The sequence below is a fragment of the Mesoplodon mirus genome, assembly GCF_964341445.2.
Source record: "Mesoplodon mirus genome assembly, chromosome: 5".
In the NCBI taxonomy this organism is placed as follows: Eukaryota; Metazoa; Chordata; class Mammalia; order Artiodactyla; family Ziphiidae; genus Mesoplodon; species Mesoplodon mirus.
In genome coordinates this window covers 44141071-44167980 of record NC_138980.1, presented here as the reverse complement: position 1 = coordinate 44167980, position 26910 = coordinate 44141071, and the positions used below count along the sequence as shown (strand labels likewise).

Here is a 26910-nt window from a genome sequence, read left to right as displayed (position 1 = left end):
CTGTTTCCAAGCAGATGCTGAGGGGCCGGAGCCTTCCCAGTGAACAGGGATCAATGCGTTTCCTTCCTGGTCTCCACCCTACGGTCCCTCGCTGGCCCCAACACAGCAGCAGGCCGCCCGCCACAGAGTGCATCTCGTCATCTGCACCTTGCCCCGGCCACGTCGGTCTTGGGAAGGAGACATCTGGGCAGGTGAGGGCAGGGGTGGCAGCTGGAGGACAGACCGAAGCTCTGGCTTCATATAGGGTGAGTCCCCATGATGGGTAGAGGTCCCTGAGGCTACAGCCTGGGAGAGCAGCCCTGAGATTCAGAATGCCTGGAATTCTTGGGCCCCTTAGTCCATCTTGGGTTCAGAAGGCAGCAGATGCCACCCAGGAAGGACCTTCCGTCCTGACCCAACACTGACCCAGCTCATCCTACCTCTCTGTCAACCCATCACTCCCGCTCCTGGTCTGGATGGGCCCTGAGTCTCTCCTGCTCCCCCGACAGCTGCCCAGCAGGTACAAGACCCCCACAGGTGGAGCCCCAGGCCCCTGATCCTCACCCAGGTAACGGCCTCCGGGCTTGATGACGATGGCGCCTCGACTCCGTGTCTCCTCCTCAGCCTGTGCCAGGCTCTGCCGTGCTTTCTGGTAGGAGTCGTCGGTGGCACACACTGTGATTTTGTCCTGGATGCTGCCCAGGCAGTCCAGGTGGACATCCCCATGGCTGCAAGACAAGGGGCCAGAAGCTGAGATGAGCACCTGGGATGACCAGGAGACATGGTCACCACCCCCATGTCCAAGAAATGGGGTTTGGTGCTGACTTGGGCAACAGGGTTTCTTCAAGGCACATCTTGACCCGAAAGAAACAAGGGAACCCAGGTCCCTGGGCCACAGGTGGCACGCCAGGACCTAGACCAGTGCCCTGGACACACTGTAAGGAGCCAGGGTAGCTCACTTGAGAAGGGGAAGAAGGGGCGCTGGGGCTGGAGGTGGTGGGTAAACATCTGCACAGCAGGCTGGGGCAGGGGATGCCACAGTGGAAGTCAGGGGAGGCGGGTCTGCCCACTGGGAGACCTGGGGAAGGCTGGGCAAGGCTCACCTGGAGACGTACTGCTGGATGCAGTCAAAGCTGCCCTGGGGGCTGTCACGGCCGATGTTGGAGAGGTAGAAGGAGAACGTCCGCGGCTCCGTGGGGCAGTCAGGCTGGGGGATGGAGATGTGCTGCGTGGAGAGGGGGGAACATCATCGGTAGGTCCACAGCACAGAGGGGACCACAGGATGGGCCAGCACAGGACCCAGGCCCATCCCTGAAGCATGCCCCTTACAGTGGGAATGTGCAACCACATTCCTTTGAAACGCACCTTTGTTTTGCCGACAGTGACAGGACCAGCGTGTCACCATGGACAGGCTGCTGGTGGGTCCTGGGTTCTCATGCAGTGGCAGGGGGGTGGGGTCCTGTGTCTGGTTTCTAAGCAGCAATGGCAACTCAGGCTGAGGAGCACAGGGCACTCAGCACATAACCAGAGGCAGGGACCCCACCCCAAGCTGGGCCATGACTCAGTTTCCCCACCAAACAGGGCTGATGTGGTTCAGGACAACCGTAAAGATGAGATGAGACAAGATGGGTGGGCGTCAGCAGCGGGCAGGGCATGCTAAGAGGTCGGGATGCCCTGACCCGCACTCCCACTTAGTAACGCCCTCTCCACTTCCTCCAGACCAAACACTGACTCCACCTGGGTGTCTGTGAATGAGGCAGGCACGGGCCCCAAGGGGCTTACAGATGGGCAGCACTTGCCCCCAGTCAACCATGACAGGGGATGCGTGTGCCATGGTTTATGTAACCCCAACTTCAGAGAGCACCACTATAGCCTAGGCGAGGCAAAGCCACAGCCGCCAGAGAGAACAGACAGACGGCCTGGCTGACAGACAGACAGACAGACAGCACTAGTCCTGGCCAAAGTGCAGGGCTCAGCGTAGGCAGGACATCCAGCGGCCACTTTATTCCAGGTCGACCCTCTGGCCCCCTGCCCACACTGGGTGAAGGCCAGCAGCTGCTGAAAAACACAGACAGGAAAACCTCACATTCCGGCTGCCAGCCCCTGTGCAGGCAGTGGAAGGGCCTCCAGAACCCTGTCACCAGAGGTGACCAGCCTTAAAGTAATCCCTGGGCTTGAGCACAGGAGCTCATCACAGCTAGGCAGACACACTAGGTGGAGTCACAAGCGGTCCACAAGAAGGGGCAGCACTGGGGGTTAGGGGGCTGCAGGCCTCGTTCCTGGGCTCTCGCACCAGCCCAGCAGGCCAGGGCGAGCACGTCTTCTCTTTGGCTGTGTGAGGACACTAACATGCCTCATCAGCACTGGACAGAATGCGGCTCAGGGCTGAATCCCCTCTGCCCTGTGCCCAGCTGTCATATGTGACTGCAGGCAGCTCAGCCTGTCTGAGCCTTGTCCGTGAGAGCAAGGACACGGCAGCTTGGGCCACAGGGAGGGATGCGGCTCCCCTGCCCCAGCCCTCAGGGTGGTGTGTAGACCCATGAGGGAAGCTGGGAGGTCACACAGCCCAGGGCTGACTCAAAATGCTGCAGGACCCACTCAATGCACAGCCAGTTCCTGCTCCAAAGAGAGGCCCCCGCCGTGCACATTGAGAGCCAAGGCGTCACAGAGTGGCTCCCAGGCACAGCCGCTCAGGGCAGGAAGAGCCTGGCCTGGGGGAGAGGGACAGTCTGCACCAGCCGTCCAAAGACTGCCAATGACCTTGGGCCAATGATAATCCCTGTCCCCCACCTCCCCGCCCCAGGATGAATGCTGCCCAGGAGAAAGGCTGCCCCGTTGGCCCAGCTCCACCCAGCCACCCAGCTGGGGTCTGTCCAGCGCTCCCTCCTGGCCCTCCAGCATGATCCTGTCAATGCAGTTCGGGGGCAGGCCCCCCGCCCCACCCAGGACACACACCCAGTGGCAGGTGAGGCCAAAGTCCATGGAGGAGACCAGCAGGGTGGCAATGCCAGGTCGGCCCTGGCCAGCCACGCAGGCCTTAATCTCAACACAGACACCTGTTTCTTTATGAGGGTCAAAAAGAGATGGAGCAGCTCACACTCAGCGTCTAAAAAAATCAAACCCAGACTGCCTGCTGTCACTCACCTCGGGCAGGAAAACACACATGTATATACACACACACACACGCTCCAGTGCGTGTGCAGCATCTCATCCAGCACTAGTAGCCACCCTGTGTTGTCTGCACATTCCTTTGCAGGTGTGACTTTTGTTCTCCATTATAGAAGTAACTGAAAACCCAGCACTCAGATGCTTCTGAACGTCACTGTGGGAGATGCACCCGCAGCCAGGTACACACTGATGCAGTTGCCCAGAATGTGGCAGGAAGACTGTGCACCACAAAGTCAGAAAAATCAAAAGGCACTTCCGATGGAGCCTGAACCCCAACACGGGTGGCTCTTCCTCCATCCTGACCTTGATCCTCTCCCTGCCACATCTTGGCTCCGGCAGAGACCAGGCTCCCCAGGTGGCATTTTTCCATCTCAGTCTGCTCAAAGGGCAGTGGCTGCCATGACTGCCACAGTCCCCATCAGGCTATCGCCCCTAAGAGGAAAGGAGAGGGTACGTACAGCATGAGTCCTGATGCAGCCATGCTTCCCTCTGGGCAGGGGTGTGGTGGAACCTTCACTGTGATCCTTTTACCCTGTGAGAACCTTTTCCACATGGGTATGTCTGGCCACTTCCAAAATCCTGGAGGCGGGGGCACAGCACAGAGCCCAGAGGAGGGTCTGTGCAGCTATTGGGGCTGCAGGATGGTGGGAAGGGGAGGCTTGCTTGGAGCCTGGCACTGGAGGCTCTTCAAGCCCCAGGCCCTCCCCAGCTCTGTGGCACCACCGCCTATGGAATCCTCTGGTTAACAGGCTGTTTTGCTGCTGGTTAATGATGCTGGTTAATGGCTACCAGTCACTGGAAACCAGCAGGGAAACCAGCCAGCTGGGCATGAATGGCTCAGGAATGCGCGGCTTTCTCTGTGACAGCAGAGAGCTCCACACATTTTCTGAAACTTGGCCCCCGCTTAGCAGTACGTGTGCCTTCTGGACCGAGTCTCGGCTGTCCCATGGGGACCACCACGTGGCCCTCAGCTGGCCCGAGCATGGCAGGTTTGGGTGCATCTGATGTTAGCCCCAACTCCTGGTTATGGGGAGGCAGAGGGAGTTGCCATAAACTTAAGCATGTGTCTGTGTGCACAGACGAACAGATGGACCTGGAGCAACAAACAGCCTTGTCCCATCCCAAATGGTCCTGGGCGCCTGAGGGGCTGACATCCGCCTCTGAGGCCTGAGGCCCAAGAGGGGGTGTTGGTTCCGCTGCGAGTAGGTCGAGTCCCTGCCAGAGCCCTAAATCAACCCCCTCTGAAATCTGTCCCAAGTCAGGCCGGCAGCCCTCCCCCAGACCTGCAGGGCCTGGTCTGTCTGCGGTGCAGGTGGGAGCTTCGATGAGACAAATCAAGTCCCGAGCTGGGTGGGGGATAAATGGTGGGGAGCACTTGGTATTCCAGTCAGGTAAGAACAAGACAAAACAGGCACACACAGGAACCAAACTGACAAGCCAGGCTCTCTCTAGCCAGAGGGGTTTTCAGAGAATGTTTGTTTTCATTATTTTTCTTTTCCAGGGAACCCTCAGAATAAAATATGTTTTGGCTAAAGAGTTACTACTGCGCAGCTGAATACAACTCCTAAGAGTTGTAGTGGCCTCTTCCGCCCACTGGGAGGCTAGCTTCCTCAACCCCAAACCCAGGGCGCTTTCTAAGCACCTATTTCCTTCTTGAGAGCCGCTCCCGCAAGCTGTGGGCCCTGGGAAGCAGGAGTGCACAACGCCCGCCCACCTGCCCGCCCCTTCCCGGGCTTTCCAAGTTATCCCTGTGACACAGCAACAAGCACCCCTGTGGCTCAATCTTGCGCACATCCCTAATGATTCCCGCAGAGTTGGCTCCTAGATCACAGAGACACCAGTCAAAGGCCCTTGACAAGTGCCACCAAACCTCATTCTGTAAACTGTCATTTGGGTTCCTGCTGCAGCACATGCAAATGCCTTCAACAGCCCTGGATGCCAAACCTACTTCCCTTTCTTTCTTTTTTCATCAACTGAAGAGTGCTGCGCTGCAGCCGGCCAAGTGGGGCTTTCTTTTCCCCTCTGCAGCCTGACGCTTCACGAGCTGTCAGGGGCTGACACCTTAGAAGTGACCCCTGATGGCAGAGGGGCCCAGGTCAGCCAGCTCAGTGTCTGTGAGAGGGCAGAGAACACACATGTACACGGCAAATGAAACAAAGGTGAGCATTTTGCTCTGAAGACGATGCCCTAGATGCCCTAGATCATGGACGTGCTACAGGTGGGGCCAGGCTCTCCGGGGAACCTGGCAATGCCATACAGCCGCCCCAAGGAGCCAGCCAACACCGGGGCCCAGCCGCACAGCACCCAGCGCTTGTGGCACTCACAGCACGGGCGGGGAGGTGGCTGGACTGGATGTGACTCCCAACCCGGGAGTTGAGTGACACCAAGACCCTACGCCAGCTGTACTGCATTCACATCAGGTGGGGATTAGCACCAGGAACTGAGTGAGCGGGTTCTGGACTGCAGGGAGGACTCTGGTTCTCCTAAGGCCATGTTAACCTGCATACAACCCTCGAGGTGGGTGGCCCATCTCCTGGGCAGGGAGGCCAAGGGACAGAGGGAGAAGATCTGGCCAAGGTCCCTGAGCTAAGGAGCAAACAGGGTCTCAATGTTCAGTCTGCCAGCTTCATGGGCCTCTGGGAAGTGGGCCCTGTCAGCCTACATGGGGTCCAGAACATCGAGTCAGCCCAAGCATCAGGAACAATGAGCCTGCCCAACTCGACCCGCCAGCCTCCTACTCTATTTCCAACCTCACAGGTGGAGTGTACAGAGCGACCAGGAGAAGTGAGAGTGGACAGCGAGGCACCCTGACTCCTCCCCTCCTCCGCTCTGAGTGACCATGCAGATAAGGCCTGGCCAGGACAGAGTCCGCTGTGTGCCTGGCACCAGGCCAGGCCTCTCACACCTGGCAGGGAGGAATGGTCACATTCCATCAATGCCCAGGAGGAGAAGGACAAGGTCCAGAGGTCATAAGGGGCAGACTCAGCACCTGATCCTTCACAGCAAGCTGGGAAAGCACCCCCCTCGTCACACAGCCCCCTCCAGCCCTCACATGGTCTCATACAGGGAATAGCCTCTTAGTGGAGACTCATGGCCTGGCTTGCCCCAAGCTGCAGCGCAGGGCCTCCACACCCTCAGAACCTTCCAGGAACTCCATTACACATGAGAATGCCCAGAAGGAAGGAAATGTGGGCAAAGCATAAGTCTAAAACTAAGATGTTGGGACCCCTAACTTCAATGGATGTGGCTCTTAGGTTTTGCACAGGAATTTCGGCGACACAGGATACAACCCAGGAGAACCTCACAGCGCTTCTATGAGCAGCCAAGTGGTGCCTTGCTGACTAGAAAGCATCGCTCACTGGATAAATGAACACCAACCCGTGCACTGGCTTCCTCATCTTCCCACGGCTGCTGAGGGCACAGAGTGATCATGGGCCACAAGAGGGCGCCACTGGACCAGTCTGGCAGCAAGCCCAGCATTGACCTCCAACCCCTGGGGAAATGTCTCAGGGAAGATAAAGAGGAGGCTGCAAATGGGTGACTGGCAGAAGACTGATGGGGCCAATGAAGGTGTGGAGGAAGCCCCAGAGGAGGCATTGGGGGGGGGGGTCGGGGGCAGGGCCCTGGGGCCTTTAAGGGCGTCTCACCGACCTTGACTGGTCTTGGTGTGATGGTCAGTTCGTGTGTCCCCCTGGCCAGGCCACAGCCCCCAGTGACTCTATGAATGGTAATCTGGGTGCGCCGTGGAGGTACTCTGTAGATGCAGTGACACCCACGACCAGCTGACTTTAAGGAGATGACCCTTCATTCTCTGGGTGGGCCTCATCCAATCAGCTGAAGGCCTTAAGAAGGAAACTAAGGCTTCCCTGAGGAGGAGGAAGCTCGCCTATGAACCCCAGTGCCAGCTCCTACCTGCCCCATGGAATTCAGACTCATCAGCCCCACTACCACATGAGTCAATGTCTTGCAATAAATCTCTTGGTATCAATGTATCTACACATGCAGACACATATCTCCTCAAGGCTCCATCTCTCTGGAGCATGCTGGCTGGGGCAAAACCCACAGAACCCCTGGTTCTGTAAGAAGCCAGCAGGCTGTCAGGTGGAAACTGACTTAGACACATATGGCAACTCTTCAGATTAAAAAAAAAAAAAAAGTCTTGCAACGAAGACTAGAAGAAAAACTAAAGTGTTCTAAAGCACCTTTGGTAGGTGGACGATATGGGAGTCCTAAGACCTGGGGTGGGTAAGGATTATGGACAACCCACCCTTTCTTCCATTCCCCAATTTTTCTGTAAGATGGTTACTTAGAATCAAATATCTTTCACGAAAAACTGGGAATGTTGAGTTTCTATAACCCCCCTGCCCAGTACCAAAAGCCAGACAAACACCCATGGTCCCAGGTCCACCGACAGAGACAAGTGTCCCACCCTGGCGGGGGCACAGTTCCAGGCTTGCTTGGGCTCTGGGGCCATAGTTTTGAATCCGCACAGAGATCAAATCAGAACAGGGGTTTGGTGGCTACAGGAAGGAAGTGGGAGAGACTGAGGAGCCACTGGACAGGAGAGCTGCCTTCAGGCCACAGATGGCCTGTTGGTGTGGCCCCAGCCACAGGACCAGCCTGGAGACAACCAGAGGCAGATCTTGACTCAGCATAGGGCCCAGCCTGGCACAAAGGTGGATGGGGCCAAAACACTGCTCCCAGCCAGCTGCTGTGCCCAGCAAGCCCTAACAGGGCAGGGAGCACACCAGCTCCACAATTCTAAATATGATTAAGACCAAAAAAAGACTCACCCCCTGACTTCCTTGAAATCGGATCGAAGGTCTCAGTGAAACAGAGTCCTGCAAAAAAGCAAGATGGAAAAATGTCAATAAAGATATCTGGAAATCCAAAGACTCACTTCCCAGTCATACAAGGAGCCAGATAAGGACAGCGTTTTCAGGAGGGGTGAAAAAAAACCCACACATGTTGAAAATTACAGGAAAGGTTACCGGAGCAGAGTTTTGAAGGATCAATAGGAGTTCCTCAGATGGCACAGGAGCCAGGGCTGAAGGTACACATGAGAGGCAAGAGTGAAGATACAGGCCATGGGCAGCCCCCCTTCCCCATTCTCCAAACACCAACATCAGCCCAGGTCATCCTGCCTCAGAGACACCCCGCTGGAAAGGAATCGGGGTAGGTGAGCACCACCAGCTAGGAGGCAGGCTGATGAGGTGACGCCCTGCCCCCCAACACCCTGGCAGGACAGAGCCCAACGCCTGCCCAGCTCCCACGTCACAGCTTCAGAGCAGCTTGTCACTGCACTTGGAGTGGCGGAATTTCCAAATGTCACAAGAAAAAATACACCAAAAAACTCAAAATAATTTAAGCTTTAGCTATTCAGAGATCAGCCTTCTGGTGGAATTTTAGAAAGAACACGGATCCAGATGGAGGGTCGCACCTCTCTTTCTCAGCTATCTTGGGGCCCTCAGCACCCACCTTCTGTGTAGCAGACATCACCCGACAGGGTAGCGCTGGTTTGTCACCACAACCCCTTCCCTCTACCCCCAAACCCACAGGACCCAAATTGGCCTCTGTGGCCATTGTCCTCCCCAGTTCCTCCACAGGGTGCCGACGTCTTGGGCTCTCCCACCTCCATCAGAGCCCACCTCTCAGGTCTCCACCCTAGCGCCCCCTAGAGGGAGGGGAGGCTCTCCCACCTGGGCCCCCCCACGCCTCTCTCAGAGCGCCTGGAGTGGCTACCTGTCTGCTCCCCACCCAGAATGTCCGGCCCCCCGCAAGCGCTGGGTGGGTAGAGGAGCTACATACACGTGGGGAGAACCAACCAGTGGGCAGACTGGCCTCTTGGTGCCCGTGACCCCGTCAGCCACTGGGCCGAGGGCTGTAGGCATGTGAGGGAGACAGGGCTCAGCCAGCTTGGACCCTGTGGGCCACACACTCACCCCACTTTGCTTACCAGGAGCCTCCCCTTTTGCCAAGGATCTCCAAGGACTCTGCCATTTGGAGCAGACCTGAGAGGTCACACGGAGCTCCAGCACTTACCTCCATGGGATCTGACACCCCAGAAACCACCCCACACTTCTAAAGCACAACACTCCTCACCACCAGGCCGGCGTCAAGGTAAAGCCACCCTGTCTGTCGTCATTACGGAGCTCTCTACTGACATCACCTGATCATGAAAGCTAGGAAGTCAGGGTGTTCTTGGCCAGGGAACAGCAAGTGCAAAGCCCGGAGCAGAGACGTGGGACACCATGGTAGTAGAGAGCATGCAGAACTTGGTTGTCGTGCCCCCAGGTCTCTCGGTCCAGACCTCCATGCAAGACTCAGCTCGGGGCTGACCACAGCACCATGTGTGTCTGTCATCCACACACAGCAAGGCCTCTGTGTTCCAGGGGCTTGGGGGACAGGGGCCATGACGTCAGCAATGATGCGAGCCCGGATTTAGGTAGCGAAGGAGAGGAACTAAGAAGGGTACACCTTCCCAGAAGAGACTCCACCAGGGCAGCCCCCTTGGTGCCTGGCTGACTTGATGGTGTGGTGGGCCATCCTCCCCCTGGATCACACGCTCCCTGTGGGCCATCTAGTGAAGGATTTAACTGGCCTAGTTGTCAAGCAAGTTATTTGGGAGACTCCTTTCTCACAAAGTCATTCAATCCCCAAGGGCACTGAGAATAAGACTTTATACTGTAGAGAAGTTAGCTGAGAGGTCTAAAAGCCCAAGCTTCCTCCACTATGCCAGGAGGGCTGGCTTCAAGTGCATGTCCCCATGCCGCCTGACTTTCATCATAGAACCAGGGTCCGGGTCACATGGGTTCTTGTGGTGTCTCCTCCCTCCAGTAGGAGGATCAGGCCAGGTCCTTCTCGTCAACAAGAGAGCAATTCACTCATACCACTGTGCGCGCGTGTGTGCATACGCACACGCACGCGCACACACACACGTGGGTGATGGGCCACCTGTCTATCACTATTAGCAAAAAAGACACCAAGCCAAGATCTGTCTAAATTCCACCAGCCACTGTGCCGGCAGAGGGGACAAGAGGCCCCATTTGGAAGGCTTTGGAACAAAAAGAGGAGTCAATGACACTTGGTCAATGACTGAGGTGTATTCTTTTTTCTTTTTTTCCATTTTTTTGGGTCACGCTCCACAGCTTATGGGATCTTAGTTCCCTGACCAAAGATGGAACCCGCACCCTTGGCAGTGAAAGCAGAGAGTCCTAACCACTGGACCGCCAGGGACTTCCCCTGAGGTACGTTTGTTTGTTTGTTTTATAAATTTACTTATTTATTTTATTTATTTATTTTTGGCTGCATCGGATCTTCGTTGCTGTGCGCGGGCTTTCTCTAGTTGCGGCGAGCTGGGGCTACTCTTCGTTGCAGTGCACGGGCTTCTCACTGCAGTGGCTTCTCTTGTTGCAGAGCATGGGCTTCAGGCGCGCGGGCTTCAGTAGTTGTGTCACGTGGGCTCAGTAGTTGTGGCTCACGGGCTCTAGAGCGCAGGATCAGTAGTTGTGGCGCATGGGCTTAGTTGCTCCGCGGCTGGCTGTTTGTTTACTGACTGACTGGCTGGCTGCACCTCGCAGCTTGTGGGATCTTAGTTCCCTGACCAGGGATTGACCCCGGGCCCTCAGCAGTGAAAGCACAGAGTCCAAACCACTGTACCACCAGGGAAGTCCCTCCCCTGAGGTGTATTCTAATGGCACTCAGCCCATGCCGCCTAACAGCTGGCGACCAAGAGCAGTCAAAAGCACATCTGCTGGCACCAGAGGGCCCACCCTCAATGATCTGGGTTAATGCAGCTGCCTAAGCTGGCCGTGGCTCTCGCCCATCAGTTCTCCTCTGTCCTGGGGGTGACAGCCTTGACCCTTTCTGCAGAACTTTCCACATGGGGTGCCTGTAGGTAAGCTGCCTGCTCACCACTGTGTCCCCCCCATCCGGTTTCCAGGAGGAAACACAGGCACTGGCCAGGGCACCTCTCCAAGGGCTGCAGGAGTCTCTGATTTTGGAGTGCCCTGCACACTGGCACGTGACCATCCCACCTGTCACAGACTCCCAGCTCGGAGGCCCAATAACATTTTAATGAAGCACAACAAAATTAAAATTGTTACAAGAAGGCTTAAGAAAAGAGAATTTTCTAAAGCGTTCTAAAATGTACTTAAAAACTACTTGTGCGTCTTCAACATCCACCAAAGTGGCCTTTGGCACATACTGTTTTGTTGTGGCGCAGGGGCTACCTGAAATGGAGATCTGTTTTAGATCAAAGTAAAGTTTCTATCTTCTTAAACAGAAGTTTTTAGGTGCTTACTGTGAAGCAAATACACTTTATTTGAATCACTCAAAGTGCATCCAGCCCTGTCACCTCCAAGAAGCTATCGGAAGGAAGCTGGTCACGTGATAACTCATCGGTTCTCTCCCTTCCTTCTGAGTCAGGTTCAAAGTGGGGCAGGTAGTCTGAGGGCAACCCCAAGTGCCGTGGGCCCCTCTGGAAACCCTGCCATATGGGTCGCTCACAATGACAGAGGTGCCTCCCAGCACCTGGGGCCATGGCCCCACTTCCACCCTCTGCTGTTTAAACAAGGCAGGACAGGACCATCTGGGCTAATTCCCACTCCAACCAGCAAGCTGCAGGGGACGCCAACGGGGACCCTCACTTGGAGGTTGCTGGGTGTCCACTGGGTGCACTCAGGACACAAGCCCCACCCATCAAAGGCCTGTGCCTGACTCCAGTGGGTGGCCACTGGGCTGGTGGGAGGAGGAGTGGCTGCGGTCCACTAGCAGCGCTGCACACTGTGCAGGTCTGATGCTGGCTGTTCCCGAAGGCTCCGGGGAAACCTGGGCAGGGCAGCCTCAAGGCCCCAGGCCGGCAACTTCCAGCCTCCTGCAGGCAGGCCACACTGAAAGCCAAAGATCCAGGATCCCTGAGGAACAGCCCACCTGCACTTCCCTTGACTTAACAGCCTGGTGAAGGCTCGGGACCCAGAGCCATCCTGAGCAGGGGGGGCACCACGGGACCAGGGCACATGGCACCCAGGAACACATCCTGCAGGCCGCAGGCTAAGAGCTGCATTTTAGGCTTGTTATTGCTAAACTCCACCACAAACCTCAAGTATCAGAGAGGGTCAAATGACTCGCCCAAACCCACACAGGGCCAGGATCCAACTCCACCTGCCACCTCCAAGGCTCTCTGTGCTGGGTGGTACACAAATTTGTAGCCTCCTTTTCTCTGAGCCCTTCAGGGACTTGTAGGCTGACCCCAGGAGGACACAGCCACGTCTGCTGCAGTCACCTCCAACCTTCTGTCTGGAGATTTTGGTGATTAGGCCGGTGACTCATGCCCTGCACTCCACTTAGAGGGGGCAGGCCTTTCCACCACTGGAAGGCCATGGTGGGCCACCCAAGCCCAGGAAATATCCACTGGATGGATGGAGGGGTGAATGGATAGATAGCCGTCCCGTTGAATCTTCTCAGTTCCTTCACAAGCAGGCCCCCATGTCAGGGCCAGACAGACCACCTGGGACCAGATAAGCCATCCACTGGTGACAACTAGGGTGCTGGACAAAACACACAACAATGCTTTCAAAGTGAACGCAGGCAGCACTGCCCAGAGATGTGAAAGAAGGGAAACGGCCAAGGGAGCCTCTGGACTGCTCAGCTCACTGCCTCCAGGAACCTCTGGACCACGGGCCAGGGAGGCTGAAGGAACTGCATGTGCGGGCAAAGGGCCATGAAGGTAAGGACAGTGCAGAGGGACAGCTCCTGGCACCTGCAGGGGGCCTTGAGCTGCTGCCCAGGAAGGCTTCAGGTCTCTCCCTGGGGTGGGGCCCCAAGCGCAGGAATATGGGCCAGGAGACGCCATAGACAGCCAGCCCAGAGGAGTCCTCACTGCACCACTCAGCAGTGGAGCTAAACCAGCCCTCATTTAAGGGATTCTCTTATTCCCCTTACTAAGAAATTTCAAAAACAAGCTTCCCCAACATCAGCTGATCCACTGCTAACCAAACTGCCTGCCAGCAGCCAGCAGAACTGACACGCTTTAAGACAATAAAATCCAGCAGACAATCCCATGGAATCTACAACACACAGTATCCAAAAACCAAAACTCTCCAGACATGTGAAGCTGTAGAAAAATGTGAACCTTAACCCAGGAGAAAAATCAGTCAATGGAAAGAGACCCAGAAAGGACAGAGAAGATGGAATTATCAGACAAGGGTTTCACTTTAGAGCAACTATTCTAAATTTAAAATGCTCAAGGGCTTAAAGGGAACCTTGAACTGGTGAGAAGAGGAATATGAAGTACCAGAGGAGAGTCACATGGAACTTCTTGAGCTGAGAAATGCAGTATCTTGATGAAATACTTACGGGGTGGGATTAACGTTAAACACTGTGGAAGAAAAGGTTAGTGAATCCGATGACAAAGTAATGTCAATTTACCCAAAACGAATCACACAGAAAAAAAACTACAGGAAAATGAACAAAGCCTTGGTGAGCCCGGCTGCGTGTCTGAAGACTGTGGGAGGTGAGGAAGGCCAGCCCGTGGCCCTAGACGGTGGGAAATCCAGGCATGGGAAGCGTGAGGGGAGGAGTATTACCACAGGCGCCCAAGGCCAGTCTGTGTGAGTAGGAACACGGAAAAGCCGAAGTAGTGCCCGGACATGAGAAAGACGTCCAGATGTCTCACCGCGGCAATGAGCACCGCAAGGCTGTGTGGGACGTTCTGGAACCTTGCCATGGAGTGCTGCGTAGATGGCGGTGCAGGGCCATGGCCCAGAAACGTATGTTAGGTGAAAACTGTCTTCCCACGCCGCTTGCACACTCCGACAAGAACTCTGTAGATATGCGTGTGTGCGTGCATATGGGAAAATAAAAAGATTACTAAAAAAAAAAAAAAAAAAAATAGCCGTGGTGAACCGTGGGACAGTACTAAGAAATCCATTATACATGTAACTGGAGTCCCAGGGGCATGATATCCAAAGAAATAATGGCCTCAAACCCCGAAATGTGACAAATACTATAAATCCACAGACCTAAGAAGCTCCAGCAGAAAACAAAGAACCACGTGGCAACACACCATAAGCAAACAAGTGCAGCGGGCTGACTGATGTACCACAAACGGAGAAGCACTCATGAGGCCAAATGTCAGAAACAAGCTCAGAGGCCACAGAAGGACATCTTCAAAATACTGAGGCAAGAACACTGCCAACCCAGAATTCCATATACAGTGAAAAGAGAAGGTGACATAAAGATCTGTTCAGACAAAGGCTGAGAGAGTCTATTTGCAGCAGATCTGCATTACAAGGAAGGTTCTGGAAGTTCTTTAGGAGGAAGGGAGAGTGACACCAGATAGACATGCAGATCTGCACAGAGGATGAAGACTGTCAGGTTATGGTGAACATTTATGAACATGAAAGACCTCTTTCTCATTATGTTTCTGTAAAAGATAATTGATAGTTGAAGGCATAAATAACCATAATGAAGTGCGGGATCTGGATGTGCAACACTAAATGGGTGGCAACCAGGGGCAAGGAGGAGGAGGGGGAGACGGGAGCAGACTGTCCCAGGGTCCTGACACCATCTGACCCACTGCAGGAGATTAACTGGGAGGGCGTGGTCTCCCGGTGCCAGAGCTGACCCAGACCTCCCTGCACCTCAGCTCTGGGGACGTGGAGCAGGTGGACTCGCATATTTGCCTCTGGACATGCTGAACGTGCACCTCTGGCCTGGTCGGACCGTTTACCCGTTCTTGCCCTCAAGGGGTACTTCCCGAGCCTCGAGGGTCCCAGGCCATGCCTCACAGAGTGGAAGAGCTGGACACAGAGAGGACACCACATGGCCGTGACTGCACACAGAAGGAACAAGTAAGGGGCACAGTGCACATGGCGTAAGGAGATGAAGCGGAGACGCTGAGGTGGACTGCAAGCAGCAAGGGTGGCAGAGACACCAGCCATGGGTGAGAAGGCAAGGTTTTTGTTTTATTGATTGACTGATTGATTGATTGGCTGTGTTGGGTCTTCGTTGCTGCGTGCGAGCTTCCTCTAGTTGCGGTGAGCGGGGGCTACCCTTCGTTGCGGTGCGCGGGCTTCTCATTGTCATGGCTTCTCTTGTTGCGGTACACGGGCTCTAGGTGCTCAGGCTTCAGTAGCTGTGGCATGTGGGCTCGGTAGTTGTGGCTTACGGGCCTTAGAGCTCAGGCTCAGTAGTTGTGGCGCATGGGTTTAGTTGCTCCACGGTGTGCTCCACGGCGTGTGGGATCTTCGCGGACCAGGGCTCGAACCCGTGTCCCCTGCATTGGTAGGCGGATTCTTAACCACTGTGCCACCAGGGAAGCCCGAGAAGGCAAGGTTTGAGGGCAGCCATGGTATAAGCGAGACAGGGGCCCCTCTGGGTTCGTGGGCCCTCTCAGAAAGTAGATGTGGTACCAACAGTGTCTTCTGAGCAAACAGGCAGAGGTGTCTTTATAGTAGGACCAGCGTCACCCTCCAGACCCACCCAGCCTGCCCTGGACCCCAGCAGCTAGGACGCCCCTGGTGGTGCATGGGCTGAACGTGCAAACATGGTCCTTCCTTGACTTCTGGCTGGCTGTTCCCTGCAGGGGCTGACAGCTCACAGGATCAAGGACGCACCACTTGTTAGGGGTACCTGCCATCCTGTTACCTCCTCTACATTTTAGGGAGCCAGAGGGACTGACAGACTAGCCTGGGCAATGCCCACTTCCCTGTCTCCTCAGCAGCTTTCGGGTCAGCCCTCAGACAGTGATTAACAAGCCACCAGGTAATGTAACTTCCCATGACACCACCCCCCAGGCACAACACCGCCCATCTCCATGCCTGTCACACTTGGTACATGCACAGGCTACGCCTCAGGCTGGCAGCATTATACATGACACGCTTATAGTCTCTTCAGACCCTCTGAGGGCCTGTGTCGCTCACATCACAGGCTCACAGGTCACGCCCTCCCCCGGGGCCAAGCTGCCCAGCGTGGCACCTCCCGAGTAGCAGGCACCGACCCCCACACCGGCCCTGTCAGCACCCCGAGTAGCAGAACACCACCCCCCAGTAGCAGTGCAGGGAGGGCGAAACGAGTGTCACTGCTAGTGCCATGCTTTGCCCGAGAGCCCAGGGCTGAGTTGGGAGGCCTGGCAGTGGTGGGCAGTGGGGAGGCCTCAACACAGCAGGGCAGGGGCGTCCACGCCCTGAGGTCACTCAGCCCCCAGGCAGCTCCCCAATGCGTGGGGCGCAACTTGGGTGAAGAAACCTGTTTAGTAAAGATGTTGATGCATGTAAGAAAAAACAGGGTGGGCACAGGGCAGTGACGGGCAGGGGAACAGGCAGGCCTGTGGGAGAAGGTGTGAATCCTGGCCCGAAACTCCTCTTCCCTAAGATGGGGCGAGGGCGAGAAGGAAGCTTACGGCCGGGATCCTCTTCTCTCTCCCATGGAGAAGAACACTTCGAGGGTGAAGCAACAGGAAGTGGCTTACGAAATCCACCTCCAGGTCTAGCGACCAGTTTGTAGGAAGTGCAGTGGGTAAGGCATCAAGTTACACTTGCAGTTCTCCACTGGGTGACTCTGCCCCAGGGGACACTGGCGACGCGCAGAGACACTTTAGGACGTCGTAACTTGGTTGTGGGGGGCTGCTCCTGGCATCTGATGGATGGAGGCCAGAGACTCTGCCCAACAGACTACGGCGTACAGGATGGCCCCACCACAGAGTGACCCAGCCCCAGACGTCAGTGAAGTCAAGGCCGAGAAGCCCTAAGCTAGCTGTTGCCACGTGGAAAGCAACGAGGACAGTGACTGCCAGGGCAGGACATGGGAAATTCCTTGGGACCGATGAACTGGTTTCTTCAACAGATGAATGGCTCGAGGGGAAGAATGGAGTGCTATAAATTACCAAAGACTTAACACGAATGTCGCATGTGGCTCTGTGTGGACCCTGCTTGAACTAGCCTCAGTGAAGAGCCTGTGGAGAGCCAGCAAGGGTGCTCTCAGGGAGCTGCGCGGAGGCGATGTCTAAAAAACACAAGTCTGTATCTGTTGACATTCAACACAGTGATTGAAATAGCCATGGATGAAATGAAAAGATACCTGGGATCGTTTTAAAGATGCTCTAGCAAAACCAAACAAACCAAAAATGGGGGAATGAGGAGGGCACAGGGAAAAGTTGAGACAAGATAGGTAAAAGCTCAGAGGGTGAGACTGACGGCCAGGGGGCAATCGTTATTCTCATCTTCATCCCACAACCCATGCACATTCCCATGTGAAAAGATTTAAAATAAAAAGTGGAACAAGATAGAAAGCCCAGGGCTTGCCTGGTGGCGCGGTGGTTGAGAGTCCGCCTGCTGATGCAGGGGACACGGGTTCATGCCCTGGTCCGGGAGGATCCCACATGCTGCAGAGCGGCCGGGCCCGTGAGCCATGGCCACTGAGCCTGCGCATCCAGAGCTTGTGCTCCGCAACAGGAGAAGCCACAACAGTGAGAGGCCCGCGTACCGCAAAAAAAAAAAAAAAAAAGATAGAAAGCCCAGAGGTAGGGCTTCCCTGGTGGCGCAGTGGTTGAGGGTCCGCCTGATGATGCAGGGGACGCGGGTTCGTGCCCCGGTCTGGGAGGATCCCACATGCCGCAGAGCGGCTGGGCCCGTGAGCCATGGCCGCTGAGCCTGCGCGTCCGGAGCCCGAGCTCCGCAACGGGAGAGGCCACAGCAGTGAGAGGCCTGTGTACCGCAAAAAAAAAAAAAAAAAAAGAAAGCCCAGAGGTAAACCCACGCACCTATGGTCAACTAATCTATGACAAAGGACGCAAGGATATACAATGGAGAAAAGACAGTCTCTTCAATAAGTGGTGCTAGGAAAACTGGACAGGTACATGTAAAAGAATGAAATTAGAACACTCCCTAACACCATACACAAAAATAAAATCAAAATGGATCAGAGACCTAAATGTAAGACCGGACACTATAAAATTCTTAGAGGAAAACATAGGAAGAACACTCTGACATAAATCACAGCAAGATCTTTTTTGACCTACCTCCTAGAGTAATGGAAATAAAAACAAAAATAAACACATGGAACCTAATGAAACTTAAAAGCTTTTGCACAGCAAAGGAAACCATAAGCAAGACGAAGAGACAACCCTCAGAATGGGAGAAAATATTTGCAAACGAATCAACGGACAAAGGATTAATCTCCAAAATATATAAACAGCTCATGCAGCTCAATATTAAAAAAACAAACAACCCAATCCAAAAATGGGCAGAAGTCTTAAATAGACATTTCTCCAAAGAAGACATACAGATGACTAAGAAGCACATGAAAAGCTGCTCAACATTACTAATTATTAGAGAAATGCAAATCAAAACTACAATGAACTATCACCTCACACCAGTTAGAATGGGCTTCATAAGAAAATCTACAAACAACAAATGCTGGAGAGGGTGTGGAGAAAAGGGAACCCTCTTGCACTGTTGGTGGGAATGTAAACTGATACAGCCACTATGGAGAACAGTATGGAGGTTCCTTAAAAAACTAAAAATAGAATTACCATATGATCCAGCAATCCCACTACTGGGCACATACCCAGAGAAAACCACAATTCAAAAAGACACATGCACCCCAATGTTCACTGCAGCACTATTTACAATAGCCAGGTCATGGAAGCAACCTAAATGCCCATCGACAGACGAATGGATAAAGAAGATGTGGTACATATATACAATGGAATATTACTCAGCCATAAAAAGAACAAAATTGGGTCATTTGTTGAGACGTGGATGGATCTAGAGACTGTCATACAGAGTGAAGTAGTGAAGTAAGTCAGAAAGAGAAAAACAAATATCGTATATTAACGCATATATGTGGAACCTAGAAAAATGGTACAGATGAACCGGTTTGCAGGGCAGAAATTGAGACACAGATGTAGAGAACAAACGTATGGACACCAAGGGGGAAAAGCCACACGGGGGTGGGGGTGGTGGTGTGATGAACTGGGCGATTAGGATTGACATGTATACACTGATGTGTATAAAATTGATGACTAATAAGAACCTGCTGTATAAAAAATTTTTTTAATTTTTAAAAATTTAATTTTTTTTTTTTGCGGTACGCGGGCCTCTCACTGTTGTGGCCTCTCCCGTTGCGGAGCACAGGCTCCGGACGCGCAGACCCAGCGGCCATGGCTCACAGGCCCAGCCGCTCCATGGCATGTGGGATCTTCCCGGACCGGGGCACGAACCCGTGTCCCCTACATCGGCAGGTGGACTCTCAACCACTGCGCCACCAGGGAAGCCCCCCCCAAAATTTTTTTTAATTAAAAAAAAATTTTTAAGTGCAGGACTTCCCTGGTGGCACAGTGGTTAGGAATCCGCCTGACGATGCAGGGGACATGGGTTCAAGCCCCGGTCCGGGAAGATCCCACATGCCGCGGAGCAACTAAGCCCGTGAGCCACAACTACTGAGCCCGCATGCCACAGCTACTGAAGCCTGTGCACCTAGAGCCCGTGCTCTGCAACAAGAGAAGCCATCGCAACGAGAAGCCCACGCACCGCAGCAAAGAGTAGCCCCCGCTCACCACAACTAGAGAAAGCCCGCATGCAGCAACGAAGACCCAACGCAGCCATAAATAAATAAATAAATAAATAATTTTTAAAACGTCTTTATTGGAGTATAATTGCTTTACAATGGTGTGTTAGTTTCTGCTTTATAACAAAGTGAATCAGTTATACATATACATATGTTCCCATATCTCTTCCCTCTTGCGTCTCCCTCCTTCCCACCCTCCCTATCCCACAATAATTTTTTTTAAGTGTACATGTACAAGACCCCCCACCCAAGGCACACTGAATGGACAGTGTGGGAGGGTGTGAGGCTGGTGAGCACAGAGCTGGTGCTTCACGTGGGGGAAAGGGATGGAGCCAGTGGAGGTGGAAGGACCATCAAGGACGGGGCAGATCTGGACACAGTCCCAGGATGCCCACCACTGGCTGAACGTGGGGAGCATCAGTACCCAACACTGCCCCTCTCGGTCCTGAAGTGCCCACTGGGGGCAGTGGCAACTGTGCCCAGGCAGCATGCTCCCTGTGGCCTGAAGCCCCCGTAACTCAGAGGTGCCTGAAAGTGATGGGAGGGAAGGCTTCTGTTCCTCCTTAAAGAGTCTGTCTTTCTGATTCTACAAAGCACAAACGTAGCCCATGAACTGATTCTGCAGAGCTGGGATCCAACCTCTCCTGAGCAGTGCGTGGCCAGCAAAGGGCGAGGTTAGGTCCTGGGAAATTTGCCTGTCAGCCGACCTCCTGGCAACTGTCCCCCAATTTCCAGTAAAGCAGAGACGATTGGGAAACGGCTTTCAGGAATCCTCCCTGCAACTTCCTGGCAGGTTCCGAGTGGGATGCTGAGACCATAGAGAGTTTAGACAGTGTCTGGGACCAAGAGGGGCCATTTGTGTGAACCACAGGCGGGTAGGAAGGCCTGGGATGCATCCCCAGATCAGTCCTGTGGGCGTGGCCAGCTCAGGGCCAAGCTGGGAAACCTGGGCGGACACACTGATAAGATTCTTCTACCCTTACTTGATGAGGTCACAGCAGAGCAAGGGTATGGCAGGCCAGCACAGGGGCCCACAGCAGCTCCTCCCCTTGGCCGGGAGGACGGCACAACATTCATCATTATGTGAAGGGACATGTAAAGGCAAGAAAAGGGATTCCAAGTGGCCATAAGCCAGGTGTAAATCAGGACCCACACGGTGGCCAGCACAGCAAATATTTCTACCTAAAGTCACAGAAGTGCACAGAAAGCTTAGGGAAAAAATTTTAAGACATCCTGAGGATTAGAAAAACAGATGTAAATCACCTGCAACTGTCCCTGACACCTTCCCATGCATTTCTGTTTGCTCTTCTTGGGTCAGCAAATAAACACGGTCAGCACCAGACGGGCCACCTTCCTTTCTGCTGCAATTCCCACATGCCCACCTGTACTCCAACTCTCCCCTCATCCCCAGTGATCTCCAATCTGTGTTCTGTCCGTATGGTTGCATCTTTTCTAGAAGGTCATATAAATGGAATCATACTGTATTAGCTTCCTGTGGCTATGTAACAAGTCACCACTAACTTGGTGGCGTAAAACAACAGAAGTTTATTCTCTCAGTCCTGGAGGCCAGAAATCAGTATCCTTGGGCTGAAATCAAAGCATCACTGGAAGGGCTGACTTCCCTTTGCAGGCTCTAGGGGAGGATCCTTCCTAGCTTCTTCCAGCTTCTGGAGGCTCCAGGCATTCCTTGGCTTATGGCCGCATCACTCCAACCTCTGCCTCTGTAGTCACATCACCTTCTCTTCCTCTGCATCAAATCTCTCTCTGCTCTCTCTTAAAAGGTCACTTGTGGGGCTTCCCTGGTGGCGCAGTGGTTGAGGGTCCGCCTGCCGATGCAGGGGACACAGGCTCGTGCCCCGGTCCAGGAAGATCCCACATGCCGCAGAGCGGCTGGGCCCGTGAGCCATGGCCACTGAGCCTGAGCATCTGGAGCCTGTGCTCCGCAATGGGAGAGGCCACAACAGTGAGAGGCCCACGTACCGCAAAAAAAAAAAAAAAAGGTCACTTGTGATCACATTTAGGGCCTATAAACCCAGGATAATCCCATCTCAGAATCCTTAACTCTTTAAAATAATTTTTTCTTAGCTTTTTTTTTATCTAAACATAGATTTACATTTATCATACTTTACTATTTTTTAAAACTTATTGAATGAAAGATTCTTTAAATTCTACAGTGCTTTACAATTTTCAGAAGTTTCACCCACATGATTTCAAATAATCCCATAATAACCCTTTTAAAAAAAATCTCCTACTCCTATACTGTCCCTCCCTGCTTCCCTCTCCCCACTGGTAACCACTAGTTTGTTCTCTGTATCTGTGAGTCTGCTTTAGAATCCTTAACTTACTCCCACCTACAAAGTCGTTTTTTTCACATAAGGTCACGTTCACAGGTTCCAGAGGTTAAGGCCTGGACATCGATAGGTAAGGGGGCCCTTACCCGGCTGACCACACAACACTTAGCATAATGCCTTGGAGATTCAACCAGGCTGCTGTCACCAGAAGTTCATTCCTTTTGACTGCTTAGTATTAACCCACCATATTATACTACAGTCTGTTCATCCATCTGCAGACTAAGTTAGGACACTGGGGTCATTTCCAGTTTGGGGAACTAATGAATCAACTGCTATAAACATTCACATGCAGGTTTTTGTGCAGACACGAGTTTTCATTTCACCTGATGAACAGCCAGAAGCGTGATGGCTGGGTCCAAATGGTAAGTGTATGTTTAATTTCATGAGAAATGGCCACACTGGCTTCCAGGGTGGCTGTACATTCTGCAGTCCCATCAGCAAGGAAGGAGAGTTCCACTTGCTCCCCGCCCATGTCAGGATTTAATGTTGTCAGGTTTTCTATTTTAGCCATTCTCGTAGGTGTGAAGTGGTATCTCGTGGTTTCAATTTGCACTTCCCTAATGACGTGGAATGTTCTCATGGACTAATCTGCCATTCTTGAATCTTTATGGTGAAGCTATACAAATCTCCAACGCATTTTTTAAAACTGGGTCATCTTATTATTGCGTTTTGAGAGTTCTTCTTATATCCTAGATACCAGAGCTTTAGCAGATGAGTTTTACAAAGATTTTTCTCCCAGTCTGTGGCTTGTCTTTTTAGTCTCTTAACAATGTCCTTCAAAAAGCAGTCCTTAATTCTATTTTTAAAAATTTATTTATTTATTTATTTATTTATTTGTGGCTGTGTTGGGTCTTCGTTGCTGCGCGCAGGCTTTCTCTGGTTGCGGCGAGCAGGGCCTACTCGTCATTGTGGTGTGCGGACTTCTCATCGTGGTGGCTTCTCTTGTTGCAGAGCACGGGCTCTAGGTGCGTGGGCTTCAGTAGTTGTGGCATGCGAGCTCAGTAGTTGTGGCTTGCTGGCTCTAGAGCACAGGCTCAGTAGTTGTGCGGCACGGGCTTAGTTGCTCTGCGGCATGTGGGATCTTCCCGGACCAGGGATCAGACCTGTGTCCCCTGCATTGGCAGGTGGATCCTTAACCACTGCGCTACCAGGGAAGTTCCGCTCCTTTCTTTTTTTTGAATGGCTCCATTTTATTAAAACCTTCTAAATTCTTACCAACTTCCCTCTCCTCTCCGCGAAAAGAAGTTCCAGAGAACTGCTGAGTCCAACACCACCACCCCCGCCAGATCCCACTGCAGGGTCTCCTTCAGAGTCCCATGTCTGCATGCTCTCTGCATCATGACCCCAGACGCTCCCTGGGTGCTGACCAGCCAGATGGTGCAGGGTTTGAGGACATCATCTGGTTTCAGCCTCACAACACCCGTGGGGTGGGGTGGGGTAGGTGGTGTCCTGCCCGCCCCTGATACCCCTGCCTCACCCTGAGCGGCAGCACACGCTGCTCCACTGCTCACACACCCATAAAGCCAACAAGCCAGGCCTAGGCCATGTGGAACCAAGACCACTCCCCTGCCGGGTCCCGGGTCCCTCGTGTGCCAGCCGACACGACTGCCCCAGGTGTCCAAAGCAGTGACTCTACACAGGGGCACTGGACAAGTCAGAGCACAGGGGACGTCAGTACACAGGAAGGGCAAAAGGACCCGCAGGGCAGGGTCTGGTGTGTGTTCTACTTAAATGTCGGTGGGTGGGTGGCATCTGAGCCCTGACTGGAGGGGAGCTGCACGGACTTGCTGGGCACAGGCTCTCCATGGAAATCACAGCCAAATTGAACATGGTGACTTGTGGTATCAAGGACAGCAGGCCTCCATCAAGAAACTCACTCCCATCTTTGACTACTCAGATATCAGGGTTCCTGCTGTTACGACTGAGGAAAATAAGGTACAGACAGGGGGCAGAGCTGCTGGAGGTCACAGGGCAGGGCTGGGGGCCCCAGTCCACCAGCAGAGCTGATCCCAACCTCACAGGAAGGCCAGTCCTGGGGCCCTCACACGGCTCATGCTCAGTCACCGCCCCATTAGACTGCATCCCAATTTCACAATTTATCCAAACTGTGAAAAGCACGTGACCCCGTAGTAATGGGATAAGACAAACATTTGCTAAACAATTCTTCACATTAAAGTGCTCCTTGGGGCTTCCCTGGTGGCGCAGTGGTTGAGAGTCCGCCTGCCGATGCAGGGGACACGGGTTCGTGCCCCAGTCCGGAGGATCCCACATGCCGCAGAGCGGCTGGGCCCGTGAGCCATGGCCGCTGAGCCTGCGCATCCGGAGCCTGTGCTCCTCAACAGGAGAGGCCACAACAGTGAGAGGTCCGCGTATCGCAAAAAAAAAAACACAAAAAAGTGCTCCTATTCCGCTGAGCCCTGTTCCATCCACAGCTGCCTGCAGCACATCCCAGGCCTGCCCCCAGGGGAGTGCGCTCTCATGAGCCACCAACCCTGCCACCTCTCTGAGCTCTGCAACCCACGCCTGCGCCAGGCCCTCTTTTCAACACCTTTGCCTCGTTATTATTTCATCTTTCCCATCTGCTTTTCCTCAAATAGAAAAATTAAGAAGCCGCCCCACGTCAGTACCTGCTGCACGCCCCCGGCACACGCACCCTGCAGCACTGAGCAGAGCCTGCGGAGGAGCCAGGTCCACACGCTGGACTCAGCTCCCTGTCCCCACATGGCCGAACCTCGGATCTCATCTTGTCTGTGTTACCGCTGCCCTGTGGGAACAGAGCAAGCTCGCGCAAAGGACCACAGCACCGTGTCTCGGAGTTTGCAGCCCAGGCCCTTTGCTCTGCTCTGGGGACCTGAGGCCCCCTCCCTCTGAGCAGGGAGTTGTGTCCTTGGCCTCATCTTACTCTCTTTCAGGGAGCCCTTGACAAGGCTGATGGAAGCACACCGGAAATGCAGACAAATAGGAAGGAAGATATCTGGGGCACTCTGCACCATTGCGCTTCTGACGTGCCTCGCCAGGAGCCTGAATGCTGGGTGGGCTTGTTTTTCCTTTCTATTTATTTATTTATTTAATATTTAAAAAAGAATTTTTTTTTGATGCGGACCGCTTCTAAAGTCATTATTACAATAAAGTTTGTTACAATACTGCTTATGTTTTATGTTGTATGTTTTGTTTTTTTGGCTGCAAGGCATATGGGATCTTAGCTCCCCGGCCAGGGATCGAACCCGCACAACCCCTGCATTGGAAGGCGAAGTCTTAACCACCGGACTGCCAGGGAAGTCCCTGTTTTTCCTTTTTAAATGCTCACTAAAACTCATCATCAGGCACTGAACTCAGCATCAAACTTCACTCTGCTCTAACTTGTCCTCTGCCCATGACCTGGGGGCAACATGATCTCTCTCTCTCTGTCTCTCTCTCTGTCTCTGTCTCTCTCTCTCTAAGGAAGCTGAGGGCTTGACCTAGATGGCCTGGGTCCTCTGGGGCACAGCCTAGGATGCTGCTCTGCATCTCGGCGAGGAGCTCAGCTCGAGTTGCTCCCTTCTCATCACCTACAAAGCGCCCCAAACCTGTCCCAGGAGATGCAGGCACAAATCACAGACAAATAAATGCCATGGCTGAGAACTCGGCCTTCTCTCCCCTTTGGGATGTGATCCCCCACCCTACCCCGTGGCCTCCAGCTGGTGCCCACAGCAGGGTCACTCTCCTGTATCTCCTTCTCACACACACAAATGACCTGCAATCTGGACCTGGGAGCTGCCAGGTCAGGGACCTGCCTTCCCAGCCTAGGAGCTCACTCAGCATTGGTCCCACAGTGTCACCTCGGACACATGCTCCCAAGTCCATGTTACCTCTCCACCCCACCAGCCTCTGACCAGCTTCAGGCATCAGCTCCAGACCATATTCAACACCCTCCGCCACTTCTACCACTGCAAAGGAGTAAATCCTAATTGCTCAGAACCACAGAAAAGGCCTCACCATGCAGACCCTGCCTTGAACACACCACCACTCACCAGCTGGGGACCCCGGGAAGGGAGACTGCCTCTGAGCAGAGCCGATTCTCGAGCAGCTGGGCAGTAAAGGCTGCCTCTACCACAAGGTTGGGTCAGAGACACGGCCTTGGAGCACAGGCTGGGATACTGTTCCTGAGGGTTCCAGAGACATCCTAGAGGCTTGGAGAAACGTCTGGACAAGCCAACCTCCCCAGAGAGCTGGGTAATCTCTCTCTTTCTAGCAACTCTGATATATATATATTTTTTTAAGATTAATTTTATTTATTTATTTATGGCTGCGTTGGGTCTTCGTTGCTGCGCACCGGCTTTCTCTAGTTGCAGCGAGCCGGGGTTACTCTTTGTTGTGGTGTGCAGGCTTCTCATTGCGGTGGCTTCTCTTGTTGCGGAGCACAGGCTCTAGGCACGTGGGTTTAAGTAGCTGTGGCACACGGGCTCCAGTAGCTGTGGCACACGGGCTCAGTAGTTGTGGCTCACGGGCTCAGTAGTTGTGGCTCACGGGCTCTAGAGCACAGGCTCAGTAGTTGTGGCACACAGGCTTAGTTGCTCTGCAGCATGTGGGATCTTCCCGGACCAGGGCTCGAACCCGTGTCCCCTGCCTCGAACCCGTGTCCCCTGCCTCGGCAGGTGGATTCTTAACCACTGCGCCACCAGGGAAGCCCAACTCTGATATTTTGAGCCAGAAAACTCCAAAAGTCTCAAAGAGCCATCAAAACCTGGGAGAAGAGAATTCCCTGGCGGTGCAGTGGTTAGGACTCCGCGTTTTCACTGCCAAAGGCGCGGGTTCAATCCCTGGTCAGGAACTAAGATCGCACAAGTTGCGTGGCAGGGCCAAA

The 26910-nt window shown here is 53.7% G+C and overlaps 1 protein-coding gene across 1 annotated transcript in view; it reads right to left on the bottom strand.

The window, feature by feature from the left end:
- ELL (elongation factor for RNA polymerase II) overlaps positions 1-26910 on the bottom strand; it is an 80233-nt gene that overhangs the window by 20154 nt on the left and 33169 nt on the right. The window contains exons 2-4 of the mRNA XM_082622170.1: positions 7941-7988; positions 1083-1204; positions 544-707 (exon numbers count right to left, since the gene is read on the bottom strand). Coding sequence (XP_082478296.1) covers positions 544-707; positions 1083-1204; positions 7941-7988 — 334 coding nt within the window. The remainder of the gene's footprint in view (positions 1-543; positions 708-1082; positions 1205-7940; positions 7989-26910) is intronic.